Source organism: Trichosurus vulpecula, chromosome 4 (assembly GCF_011100635.1).
Source record: "Trichosurus vulpecula isolate mTriVul1 chromosome 4, mTriVul1.pri, whole genome shotgun sequence".
Lineage (NCBI taxonomy): Eukaryota > Metazoa > Chordata > Mammalia > Diprotodontia > Phalangeridae > Trichosurus > Trichosurus vulpecula.
In genome coordinates this window covers 14,744,177-14,757,074 of record NC_050576.1, presented here as the reverse complement: position 1 = coordinate 14,757,074, position 12,898 = coordinate 14,744,177, and the positions used below count along the sequence as shown (strand labels likewise).

At 41.1% G+C, this 12,898-nt stretch overlaps 1 protein-coding gene across 1 annotated transcript in view; it reads left to right on the top strand.

The window, feature by feature from the left end:
• The window catches only part of RAVER2 (ribonucleoprotein, PTB binding 2), a gene marked incomplete in the record, with an annotated part of 96,437 nt that overhangs the window by 36,663 nt on the left and 46,876 nt on the right, over positions 1–12,898 (top strand). Inside the window, 1 exon segment of the mRNA XM_036754257.1 lies at positions 4,874–4,940. Coding sequence (XP_036610152.1) covers positions 4,874–4,940 — 67 coding nt within the window.

Below are 12,898 nucleotides of genomic sequence, written 5' to 3'. Positions count from 1 at the left end.
TGTGAACCAGTCTGCACTTAGACCTCAGGCCTGGTGAATTTTGGTTAAGCTGGCCAAAGTAGAATATAATAAAAAAACTATGCCAAGGGTTAGCCCAGGGCCCAGTGTCTATTAAACAAATGACCAGGCTGTAGGCACTAACGTGAGCAAGAGATCCACAAGAATTGCCTGGAAAAGGGCTCTCTGTTATTTAAGAACTCAGAGAAGAGAGTAAGCTTCAAGGGGGAGGATTTCTAGAAAAATGGAATCCCTCGCTGGTTGTAACCACACTCAGGGTGGACGACAAAGGCTTCTTGGACTTTTTTTATAGACTTGTGTTCTATGCCTGGAGTGGAAAGAAGCCACAAACCCATTGGGGTTAGGGAGACAGGGAGACAGTCAGTTAGCCCAGCTTCCTTTGTCCTTCAGCCAATAATGTAGCCCATTTCAGAGTGGGTAAACTAAGGTTTGGTTGTGGGGTTCAAGGAAATGAATTTCCCAGATGAGTAAAGTTAGCAAGTTCAAACAGCAGAGGTGATTACTTTGCTATTTATAATGGAACGATTTGTTAAACAAAGAAATAGGAGAAGTGAGATTACTGAGAGATGGTGAAAGAAAGGATCATTTGGAATCACCCTCAACTGCTTTAGGAGTACTTGTGCACTGAGAAATAGTGAGTTTTTATTCTACTTCAGCCAGCTTAGATCTTATACTAATTAAACTATTCTTTGCTTAAGTATTTAAATAAATTCTTATTAAAAATAGAAATTCTTCAAGGAACTTTGCCAAATAATATCTCGTTAGCCTGATTCCAAGTATCGTCTGTTTTGGGGGGAGGGGTGTATCTTTTAAATGACATTTCTTTTCCTAAAAAAAATCTATGTAATTTAGTGATCCTTCTTCAGAAGTAATAGTAATGATAGCTCCATTTACACGGCTCCCTACGGCTCGTATAGCGCTTCACGTGCACTATCACATTTTGTTTTGACAACGACCCTGTGAAGTCAATGCTGTTATTCTCAATACTGTATAGGCTTTGAGGTAGAGTGCTGGACTTGGAGTCAGGAAGATCTGAGTTCAAATCCAGCCTCAGATGCTTACTAGCTCTGTGATGCTGGGTCAGTCTCTTAATCTTTCTTTGCCTCAGTTTCCTCACTTCTAAAATGGGGATAATAACAGTACCTACCTCCCAGTGAGAATCAAATGATCATACAGTGGTTGGCACAGTGCCTCGTGCAGATTGAGTACTATGTAAATGCCAGCTCTTATTATTATTAGTTTCTGTTAGTATATACTGATTGTGTACTGTATTATATTGTATTACATTACATTACATTATTATATTATATTATATTATATTATATTATATTATATTATATTATATTATATTATATTATATTATATTATATTATATTGTTATTATTAGATAAGGAAGCTGATTATCAGAGAGGTTAAGCAATTGGCCCAGTTCCTCAAAATTTAACAGTAACCTGCCCAGACTCCCACAGTTAATCATTGTCCGAGGCTGGATTTGAACGCAGGTCTTCCTGACTCCAAGGTCGGTGCTGTTATGCTGCGCCAACTCTCTTAATTAGGCAGATTTAGTGAAATCTAACGGGGTCTTTGTGGTCGACGGTGAGTACTTCATGAAGAGCTCAGGCATTGCATTGGTGCCCATGGGGGTGAGTGCTCCCTGCTGGCCTAATGTGGAAGAAGAAAGGGAAAGAATAAAAGAACGAGGAGAGAAGAGAAAAGATGTATTCTGAACAGTCATCTTGGTTAGGGACTACATACACTATCTGTATTCTAGGTCTGTGGATTAGTTCATGACTTGTTTACAAACGAAAGTCCTCAGATGCTCTGTTGTTTCTCTTAAGGACCATGTGCTTACTTGTGTGTAACAACTCTTCAGTGGACAAACATTGACCACGAACAGAGAGTGCTATGCCACCTTGGTACAGTGAGGTGAGAGGAAGTTCAGAGGAGATGGCTCCTCTTCCCAGTCCCCATTTTATTTTAGAGATTTCGAAATCTGATTCTGAGCCAGAGCCTGTAGGTGTCAGCAGACTGCCAGAGGGGTCCATGCCACAAATAATGATCAGGAATCCCTGTTTATTAGGGGAGTGAGACTCAAACTAGGAAAATGACCACACACAATGTGACATCATCAAGGGCATCAGAGTGTCCAATGACAAAGTGTGGCCGATGCCTGAAGGGAAGACTCACGGCCCTCCGGGTACCTGGGAAGGCTTCCTGGAAAGGGCAGCTTTTGAGAGATGGGTAGAGAGGTGATAAGCCGAATGGGAAGGAAGGTGATTGCAGTCTTAGAGCACCACCTGAGAAAAGGCCCTGGGAAAAGTGACAGGACAAGACAGGGTATGTTCCCAGGTTCAGTTTGTTGGGACCAAAGGCTTTTAGGTGAAGGAATGGAGTAACATGCATCACAGAGCTGCCTTTGACGTTAGCTAGCCAGAGGATCGCTGGCTCATAGGGGACTTCAGAGGCCAGCTAGTTCAACCTTGTCCATTTTACAGATAGGAAATTGAGGTCTGAAGAGGTTAAGTGACTTAGGATCATAGGATCATAGACTTAGTGCTGAAAGGAACCTCCACAATCTACTCCAGCTCTCCTCAAAGTAGTTGTTAGGCATCTACTATGTGCCAGGCATTGTGCTATGCCCTCCAGATAAAAGTAGAAAGTATCAGATGAGCCTTACTTGTAAGAACCTTACATTCTGATGGAAAAGAAAACTGTGTGTGGGTATGATATTTTGCATAAATATAAACACAACATGTACAAAGTAGTTAAATGCAAGGTGATTTGGAAGGGAGGACTAGTGTTTGTAGGAATCAGGAAAGACTTCATACCAAAGATGGTGCCTCAGCTGCATGTTAAAAAAAAAGAGGGACCCTGGGAAGCAGAGGTCAGGAAGGAATGCATTTGAGGTATGGGGAAAAGTCATCACAGAGACGGGATAAAAGATGAAGTGATGTCTCATGTGACTCAACAGGGGGTTGAGACAGGGTTTTAGGGCTTGAAGGGCTTTAAAAGCTAAACAAGGGAGTCTTGGAGGCAATAGAGAGCCACTAGAGTTGGTTTAGTGAATGATCTGCAATTAAGGAAAGTCAGTTTGGGAGCCTTGTGTAGGATGGATGGAGTGGGGAGAGACCAGAGGCAGGGAGACCAAGATGGGGACATGGAGGAAAGCACTAAGGCCACATTGACTAGTAAGTGGCAAAGCCATCATTTGAACGTGGGTTGTCTGATTCCAAATCCAACGTGGTTTCCATGGCACCATGCTGTCTGAAGTCTGAATAAAGAGAACTCTTGTGGTGGCTGGATACAGGATGAATGGTGGGCAGCCTGATTCCTAAGCTATTGTAGCTATCCAGGAGGATCTGTCTCAGGGGAAAAATGGGACAGATGCAGGAGATGTTGTGGAGAGAATCAGGAGAAGAATGGAGGAGCTGGTAACTTAACCATATAGTAACCAAACTTCATCTGTTTAGAGATACTTGGTGAGGTGAAGAATGGAATCATCTTTTATTTACTGGCATTTGACAGCTGTTAACCAGGGAAATGAGACACTCAGGCCGGTCTAACTAAAAGGATACACCTGATCCCTTTCAGACAAAAACCACTTTACTCCAGACATCAGGTGGATTGATTGAATGAGCAGATTGGCAAGGTGCACCACCTGTGAGGCTTATTCAAGTGGTAGGCTTTCTTAATGAGAGTAAGGTGTATTTCTTCTTAATTCCCATGAACACATGCAAACTTGTGAGGACCCTCACTAATCCTCATCATTCTATTTAGCCATAATATTAACTGATCTCCCAGAATGTCAGAGTCTGAAGGGACTTCAAAGATTTTCTAATCCAAACTATACCCTAAACAGCTAGTAACTGGTTTAGGTATAATAGCATTCTTGTAATTCTTTAGGTATAACAATAATTCTCCTAATAATTCATTAGGTATGATAGTAATTCTTGTAATATTTCTTTAGGTATAATAATAATTCTCAGGTATCTAGGCCTGCCTTGCAAATTGTCAAATATATTTGAAAAAAAATCATTTCTAAACTGCTTAGGGTTTACTCCCCAAAAGGGAGTGCAAAATCACCAGGTGACAGCCTTCCAGATTTTCTCATTTTACTTAACATTTATATATGGATGTAAAGTTTGCAGAGAACTTAGCAAATGGTAACTCATCTGATGTAGGTTATAAGCTAGTGAGCAGGGACCAGCTTTTGTATTTGTGTCCCCCATCCCTGGCACACAGTAGGCACTTGATAGATGTTGGGTGATTGACTCGGAGATCATTCTCTCATCTATTCTTGTTCATTACTGTGGGCTTATGGGTCAGAAATTTTCATTTTAAGAAGATAGATCAATTTCTTTCTGAATTTCATAACCTGTCTTTCAAGATAAAGTTTTCAGCCTGTTAATTTTCTCTTCCTTTTAATTTTCTTTTCCCGTGTAACAGTTTGCAGGACTGGGATGTGATGGCATGTTATCCTTCACTCAGACAGATAAATATTGAAATACTTCTTGTACCATTTTAATAACCTTTAATAAGATTTTTATTAAGTAGTAAGTGGATGTTTTATTAGTACTTAAGTTAGTGCTGCTTTCTGTAATTACTAGTCAGATGAAGCAGGAGGTAAGGAAGCAGTCTCTGCTAAGAGTTTCCAGTTCTTGGCCATCTATTTCCAATTTCAGGCAGCTGTGGAAAGGAGCAAGGGGGTTAAAGAGCACTCTTCTGTTTGGGATCAGAACCTTCCCCAGCTGCGACTCCGATTCACTCCAGTGACTGACTAGGTTTTCGGGTGCTGATCTTAAACTCCTCCAGTCCTTATGTTTAGTTAACATATTCACCCTTTTGTCTCTTTCAGGAGGTTCATGATTTGCTGAAAGACTATGAACTAAAGTATTGTTATGTGGACAGAAACAAAAGAACAGGTAAGAGCTTTTCTGCATTTCTCTGATCTTCCCTTTCTACTTCCATTAGGCACTAATAAGCAGATCGAGAAGCATTAATTCATTGCCTCCTCTATTCCGAGGACCAGTGCCTCAGTTTCCTCATCTATATAATGGACTGGGCTCCCTTCCACCTCTAAAGCTCTATCATAATATTTTATAATAGCTGCCGTTTGCATGGCCCTTTCGAGTTTGCAGAGTGCTTTGCAAAGATTGTCTCATTGGACCCGTACAGCAGCCCTTAGGGGTAGGTGCTATTACTATCTCCATTTTACAGTTGAGGAAACTGAGGCAAATAGAGGTTAAGTGACTTGCCCAGAGTCACACAGCTGCTAAGTGTCCAAGGCGAGAGTTCAACTCAGGTCTTCCTGGCTCATGGAGATAACTGCCCCCATTTTAGGGCTGTGGTGTGTATGGATCATCCCAGTCTTGGAGTACAAACTCTTCTGTACAATTAGAGGATGATGAGAGTGTGGGGAAAGGGTTTGACCATCATTCGTTCATTCAGTGATTCCATATTTACTGTCAAAAGAACAAGACAGCTGTGAAGCAGGGGAAGTACCAGGTTTGAATAAGGTCCCATTCCTGTCCTGTTGAACTGACATTCTGGGACAGAGGGCAGTCAGGCAACAGGTCAGTCAACAAGAGTTTATTAAATGCTTCTTCTGGGCCAGATTCAGTGCTAAGCACCAAGCAGGGCAAAGACCAGCCCTGGATCTCAGGGAGCCTCTCTTTCTAACGGGGGAAACAACATATCGGTCTCAATCTCTACAACAAGTGCCTTTGACCTTGATCCAAGCTTCGCCACAAGCAGATGGACCAAATGTGGTGCACGTGCTCAGGCTCTCCTTGGATCCTTTGTTCTTGGACCTCTCCTCCTATTTCTGTCTCATCTGGGATAAAGTCATCCACAGTGTGGTGATGACAGTATCTGTTTGTACTTAATGGTTTTCAACAGGATTTCACGTGACTTCTCTCATTGGATTCTTCCTACAACACAAGGCATTCCTGCCATTTTGAAGGCAAGGAGGTGAGGGCCCTCTGTGGGTGGTTCGTGGCTGGAGCCCAGATCTTGCCTCCAATGTCTAGCGTTCTTTCCTATAAAGTCTCTTTCGGTTCTTATCATCTCTGATTCTGTTGGTCTCTGGTTATGGGCTCAAGAACTTCCTAAGTCTTGTTGAATGTGATGTACCCATTTCTGGTAATGCATATGAGGACTAACCATTCCATTAGAAGGATCATGGGAAGCATCTCTTTGGAGTGTGAAGTCCTGGGAAGAAAGCAGATGCCATGAGTAGCTCTGGTAATTACTGCTACTGTTCAAGAGAAGACCTATAGTCAAGAAAGGAAGATATAAGAAATAGACAGATGGCTGAGAAGATAGTATGGGGGACTAGATGAAGGAATGTGAGGCTCTTGGCCTGGGAACCATCAATCAGCAAACATTTATTAAGCACAAACGCACATTATTAAGGACACCATTCCAGGTACTGGAGATCCAAATACAAGGAATAAAATGATCCCCACATGAGGAGTTTACATTCCAATGGGGGAAGCAACATTGACATATGTAAGTAATACAGCTAGGTGGCCCAGTGGGTAGAGTGCTGGACCTGAAGCCAGAAAGACTCATCTTCCTGAGTTCAAATCTGGCCTCAGACATTTGCTAGCTGTGGGACCCTGGGAAAGTCACTTCACCCTGTTTGCCTCAGTTTCCTCATCTGTAAAATGAACTGGAGAAGGAAATGGCAACTATCTGCCAAGAAAACCCCAAATGGGATCACAAAGAGCTGGGCATGACTGAAATGACTGAGCAGCAACAACAAATACAGAAGAAATATGAAGGGAATAGTTAAAAGTAAATACAAGGTAGCTTAGAGTGGGGAAGGTACTAGCAGTTGAGGGGAATCAGGAAAGACTTTTTGTCGAAGGTAATTCTCAAAAGGTGGAGGTGGTGTTCCCTGAGGGACAGCCCAGGGATGCTTTGTGCTTCCTATTCTCACAGAGAAATGGCTCTTGATTGGCTGACAGACCTCAAAACTGTGCCAACAATTTCTCTGTGGAAAGGCTTCAAAAAGGAAAGAGAGAAGTATAGTTCCAAAGAGATGGGGGTGAGACAGAAGTTTTAAACTTTAAAATGTCTAGTGGGAACCCCTGGAACTATAGGCATGTGGAAAATGCATCTCCCTCACCAACACATCCCTTGATTTCCAGGACCTACAGTCCTAGGAAGTACTACAAGCAGTCTTCCCTAGTGAGAGTGTTCTCACCCTGGTCAAGGTGAGGTTTTATCTTATCCCAGAGCTTATTTACCCTTGGACGTGCTATTGTCTGCTCTAAAATGTATAACTTCCTCAATTTTTGAGGTGTGTTGTGCACTGTACGTTGTTGTTTTCCATGTAACCAGTGAGAGGGAGCTAAGCTGACTGAGAGTAATCTGTTACTCTCTCTTTTGGAGAAGCCAGGGAAAGTGGCTTTTATTTTACCTTCCTAAAAGAGGACATACTACCACCGGACTGCCAATACTGGATGTGTAGTAAATATAAGTCTAGCCCCCTACCCATCTAACAGGTAGGAGAGTGAAGGAGGAAATGCCTCTCTTGCTCCCCACAAAGGCAGAAATCAAAATCTCCCTGACAAACAGGTTAGGCCGGATCCCAGATATGATACATACTGTCCAGCCGTTTTATGTAACACAGCTTTCTGTCTATATTACATGGAAGTAAAGCATCCAACATCTACTTTTCCTGATTAGCTTAGAGGACTGTAGAATGGGCCAATGAGCTCAACTTAGCATTAGCAGGTGGGCAGATTGCAAGATATTCTGGGAGATATTCTGATGCAAAAGAAACCATTGTCATCTGGGACCTTTAGAGGAAACAGGTGCTCCAGGATAGGAGAAGACCATAACGGACCAATCTAGTTCTAGTGAACTAGAGCTAAATAAGATAGCTCAGTAAGTTTGATACCATCTATTTGGGGGGATTCTTTCTTTCTTTCTCTCTTTCTCTCTCTCTCTCTCTCTCTCTCTCTCTCTCTCTCTCTCTCTCTCTCTTTCTCTCTCTCTCTCTCTCACACCCCAAAATAGCGTACCAGGATAAGGATATGTGAAATGCACTGCATACATATATGTACATATACACACATACATATATACATACACATGCATGTATGTGTATATATATAATATATGCACGTATAATGTGTGCATATATGTGCATTCCAAATAGATACGCACCTAACACATCCTTGTCCTGTTATGCTATTTTTGAATATCTATATTTCCTTTCTCCTTGTAAATAAAGCCTAGGGGAAATAACAGAAGGTAGTTCAGCTATGTCTTGAAAGAATGGATTCCAAGAATTAGAGAAGAGGAGGGGCAGCCTTCTAAGTGGTTGTGATAGCTGGTGCAAAGGCAAATTGATGGGATCTGGAGCTCCATGTTTGCCAAGCAGAAAGAAGGTCATTTGGGTTGGATTTGGGATTAAGAGAAGGGGAGCAGCAGACAACGAGGCTAGAAGAATGGGTGGGGACAGCTGTAAAGGGATTTAAAAATGAAGTAGAAGAGCATTTATTCCATCCTACAGGCAATGAGGAACTGCAGGAGTTTACTGAGCAGGGGCCAATCTCTTGGAAAAGAGTAGGGGAAGAGATCAAGGAAACATGGAGAAGTGTTGGCCTTGGCAAAGAGAATGACACCTCACTAGAGACTGGAAGAGAAGAGAGAATGGAGGCTGACAGCAAAGGGTTTAAGAGAGAGTGAGAGGGAGGAGAGAGTGTCATTGAGTAAAATAGCCTCTATATTCTTGGTAAAGTATGAGACAAAATCCTCAGCTGAGAAAGAGAAGGAGGGAGGTGAGTGGACTTGAGAAGGGATGAGAAGGTTAGAAATAGCTTCTTTGGGGCATGAGGTAGGGATTCAATCAGAGAGGAATAAAGCAGGTAATCTTAAGGCTACCTCATGGATATCACTGAGACTTGGTGGGAAATAGCTTGTGACTGTACTAGGACTATGGAAGGGTATCATTTATTCCAAAACAGATTTAGTTAAAGGGGTAATGGAGTAGTATTTGATGTTCAGAAGAAATGCTGCTTTGTGAAAATCAACCTTCCCAAGGGGCCCAGAGTGTTGGAAAGCTTCTGAGTAAGCATTGAAAGAGGGAGAGATGGGAGTATTATGAACTGTCTGCACAGAAGGATGAACTGAATGGGGAATTAATTCCTCAAGCAGATAACCGAGTTGGCACAGAGGTGGGATGGTATTGTGATCGGAGGGCTCAGCTCTGTACATGCTGGGGTTCTTTCTGCTGAAAGGGTGCCTGATCAATTGCTAATTCATTTTATCTTATGAATTGGGTAGAGTAGGCCACACAGGGGACTATTTGAGACTTAATTCTGACCAATAAGGAGAAAGTGATGGTCAAATAGAAATGATTGGAATGTTGGGGGAAAATGACAATATCATCTTAGAACTTGTGACAGGAGAGAGAGAGAGAGAGAGAGAGAGAGAGAGAGAGAGAGAGAGAGAGAGAGAGAGAGAGAGAGAGAATGTTTGAGTAGGAAGTACGGTGGTGCCAAACATAGTCTACAGTGTACATTGGATTCTAGGAAAGCAAATTTCCAAAACAGGATAGCTGGGACCCCATACCCTTAAAATCTGAAAAGATAGTTGACTTAAGAGGAATAGGAGGTTAGAAACAGCAAAATCCAGGCAACTCAGTCTCATATAATGCCATAGAGGGAAAGGAGTAGGGGACGGAGGCCAGCATGGCTGTACAGGAAACTTACTAGAAAAGGGAGATTTTTTTTTAAAGTATGAAAAGTGGAAGGCAGAAAACAGATAACTGAAGACAGATATAGAAGTAACACAGTCCTAGGTCAACAGTGTCAGTCTTACAAAAAAGGCTTCAGTGAAATCTTTGAACAAATGGTCTTTTTGCTTTGTTTTTGATAACACTTTCAGGATGTATTCACAATCATGGAATCATTGTGTCAAATAGATTTTGTCACTTTGGCAGTCTGTGTACAGGCAGATTTGTCATCAAAACATTTGACCAGTTTTCAGTCACTTCAGTTTGCTGGTTTTCTTTTTGGGCAGCTGTGCTGGATCTTCTGACTCTGCATCTGTTATCCAGCTCCCACCCAGTGCCACTTGCCAAACCCTCTTTCTACCTCTACCTGGGATGCCAAAAATCCAATCAGTGCTACCCTTCCTGGCAAGAACTGTCAGTTACTTTGTGTATGACTTGACTTACCATTCCTCCCTGACCCCTCCTTCCCTCTATGTGTCATCTCCCCCTTTTAGAAGGTAAACTTCTTGTAAGAGCAGGTACTTCCTTGCTTTTTGTGTATGTGTCCGCAGCATTTAGTGCAGTATTTACTCCATGATAAATGCTTAATAAATTGTTTTTCATTCATTCATTCATTCATTCTGTTTCACCAGCAGAGAATGTGCCACTTCTTTCCCAAAGCCTAGGTAGTATTGAGTTTTGCTGCTTATAGCCATTTTTGCCCATGTGACTGATATGAAGGGGTACAGCAAAGTTGTTTTAATTCACTTGTGTTTTATTATTCATAAGAATGAATATTTTTTGAGTGGTTATTTCATGGCCTTTGATCAATTATCACAGACCTCATGTTACCTTTGTACATTTTAAACCATTTCTTATGTATTTTAGATTTTGATTTCTTATCCTTCATATTCAACATATTTCCCCCAATATGTTATTTTTATTCAATTATGTTGTTTTTGTTGTCTAGACATTAAAAAAATAATATTGTCAAACACACCTATCTTGTCCATAACAATTCTTTGATGAATAGGAGAAAAATTATTTTCCTTCTAAAATTTAACTAAACACCTCATTTCTTTTTTCCATCATTTTAACCTTTTATAATTGCTTTTTTATGTTTGTTTAAAATCCAGCTGAAATGTACCAAAGCACATGGTGAAGTATGATGATCTAAATCTATTTTCTGCTAAATTGCCAGTCAGTTTTCTCTAGTACATTCCTTAGAAAATCCTTTTCCTAGTTTTCATTTTCTTTTGATTTATGAAACATACATTTTTGTGAGTATTTAGTCGAATAGATTTTGTATTCTTTTGACCTAATTTTTGTCTAGTATTGGATGGTTATGACAATAACTGCTATAGAATAGATTTTAAAGCCTATGAGCGAATGACCCTGTTGATATCTTGTTTCCCAGCATGCTCCTTGGTGATGTTTATTGTTCTACTTTTAAAATTTCATTATGATTTTAGCCAGTTGTGTAAGAACCCCATAATATTTTGATCGCTATTTCATTAAATATATAAATTAAATGGAGAGGTTATTTTTCACAATGTTAATCCAACCCATCCATGATCATTGATTGTCCATTTAGTTGTTTAGATCTTCCTTCATTTCAGTCATTATAGTTTTAAGTTGTCTTATGTAGGCATGGTGCATTTCTAGGCATTATGAGTTTTTAAAGATATTTTTATGACATGTTTTCTGGTTAATAAGAATTCAAATGGTTTTTGTAAATTAATGTTGTATCCTGTGACTTTGATTCATTATCTCCATTAATGACTGTTGGATTAATAACGCCCTTCTTCTCCCTCTTTCATCTCTCTTCTCTCCCTTCTGTCCTCCACAGAGCTGCCAAATTACTATTCTTTAATCCCAAGGCTGGCCATGTTACTCCCTCACTCAGAAATATTCAGTAGCTCCCTGTTTCCTCTAGATTGAAACACAAAACCTTCAGACATACTTTTACAACCCTGTCCAATCTGCCTCTTACTTTCTTCCGTGTTACAGGCAAACAGGACTGTAGCTGTTCTCCTAAACTTGATGTGTTATTCTCTGTCTCTGCACTTTTGCTCAGGCTGGCCCCAGTGCCTAAGATTCATTCTTTCCTCACCTCCAGCACTGGTGGCCCAACTCTGGTGCCACAATGTGAAGTCTTTCCTGATTCTCTGACTTTACGTGGTTTTCAAGTATATGTTGGATTTAACCCCTACCCCCTTCCTAATTGAATAGATTAAAAGCAGAGTCTGCTTTCCTTTTCTGTTTTGGTATTTTTAGTCCCAGAGCAAGCACAGAGTCTGGTGTACACACAGAAAACATTTAACAAGGGATTATTCACTTCAGTAGAATTGTGACCCTTAAATACCTGTTGAAATCATGGCCAGGTTCCCACTTTGGATGCCAACAGCCCCAGACAATTAATGCCTTGGCAATATAACCCTTTCCTTTGTTCTGTATATCTCTTCTCATAGTAATTTGTCCAGTGCCAATATATTCTGAGGCCAATTTTCTTGATTGCAAAATAATATTAATAAACTTTACTAAATGCACATTCTAGGAATAAGGAATAACATGGGCAAGAGCATGGAGTTACCCCAAGTCTATTCTTGCTGGAGCCATAGAGAAAGTAGAGAGGTCACTAGGTGGTGGGGCAGGTAGAGCACTGTACTGGACTTCAGGAAGGCCTGAGTTCAAATCCTGTGTCAGATAGTTAGCAGCTAGTTAATCCTGGGCAATGTACTTAATCTGTCTGTGCCTCAGTTTCTTCATCTGCACAATGAGGAAATTCCACTCTGTGGCCTCTAAGGTCTCTCCCAGCTCTCATCCTAGGATCCTGTGATTTGACTGCAAAGACAGAACAGTGTCATATTATAGACAGCTAGGAAATTTGAACTTTACCTGGAAGATAATAGGGAGCTTTCGAAGGCTCATGAGCCCCAGCCTGCTTAGCCTTTCTTGTCAGTAATGTAGTTAACAACTGATGATCAGCTACCTTCTAGCTGATGGAATCAAGAGCGTGGGGAGCAAAAGAATTCATTCAGTTCCATCCAGGACAGTGGGCCCTGGTTAACTCAGTTAGATCGCCTTCCTCAAGAAGGAGGTGGCATTCTCTTAGGAAGGAGGCAGAACCCTTTTGATTCTAAACTGGTT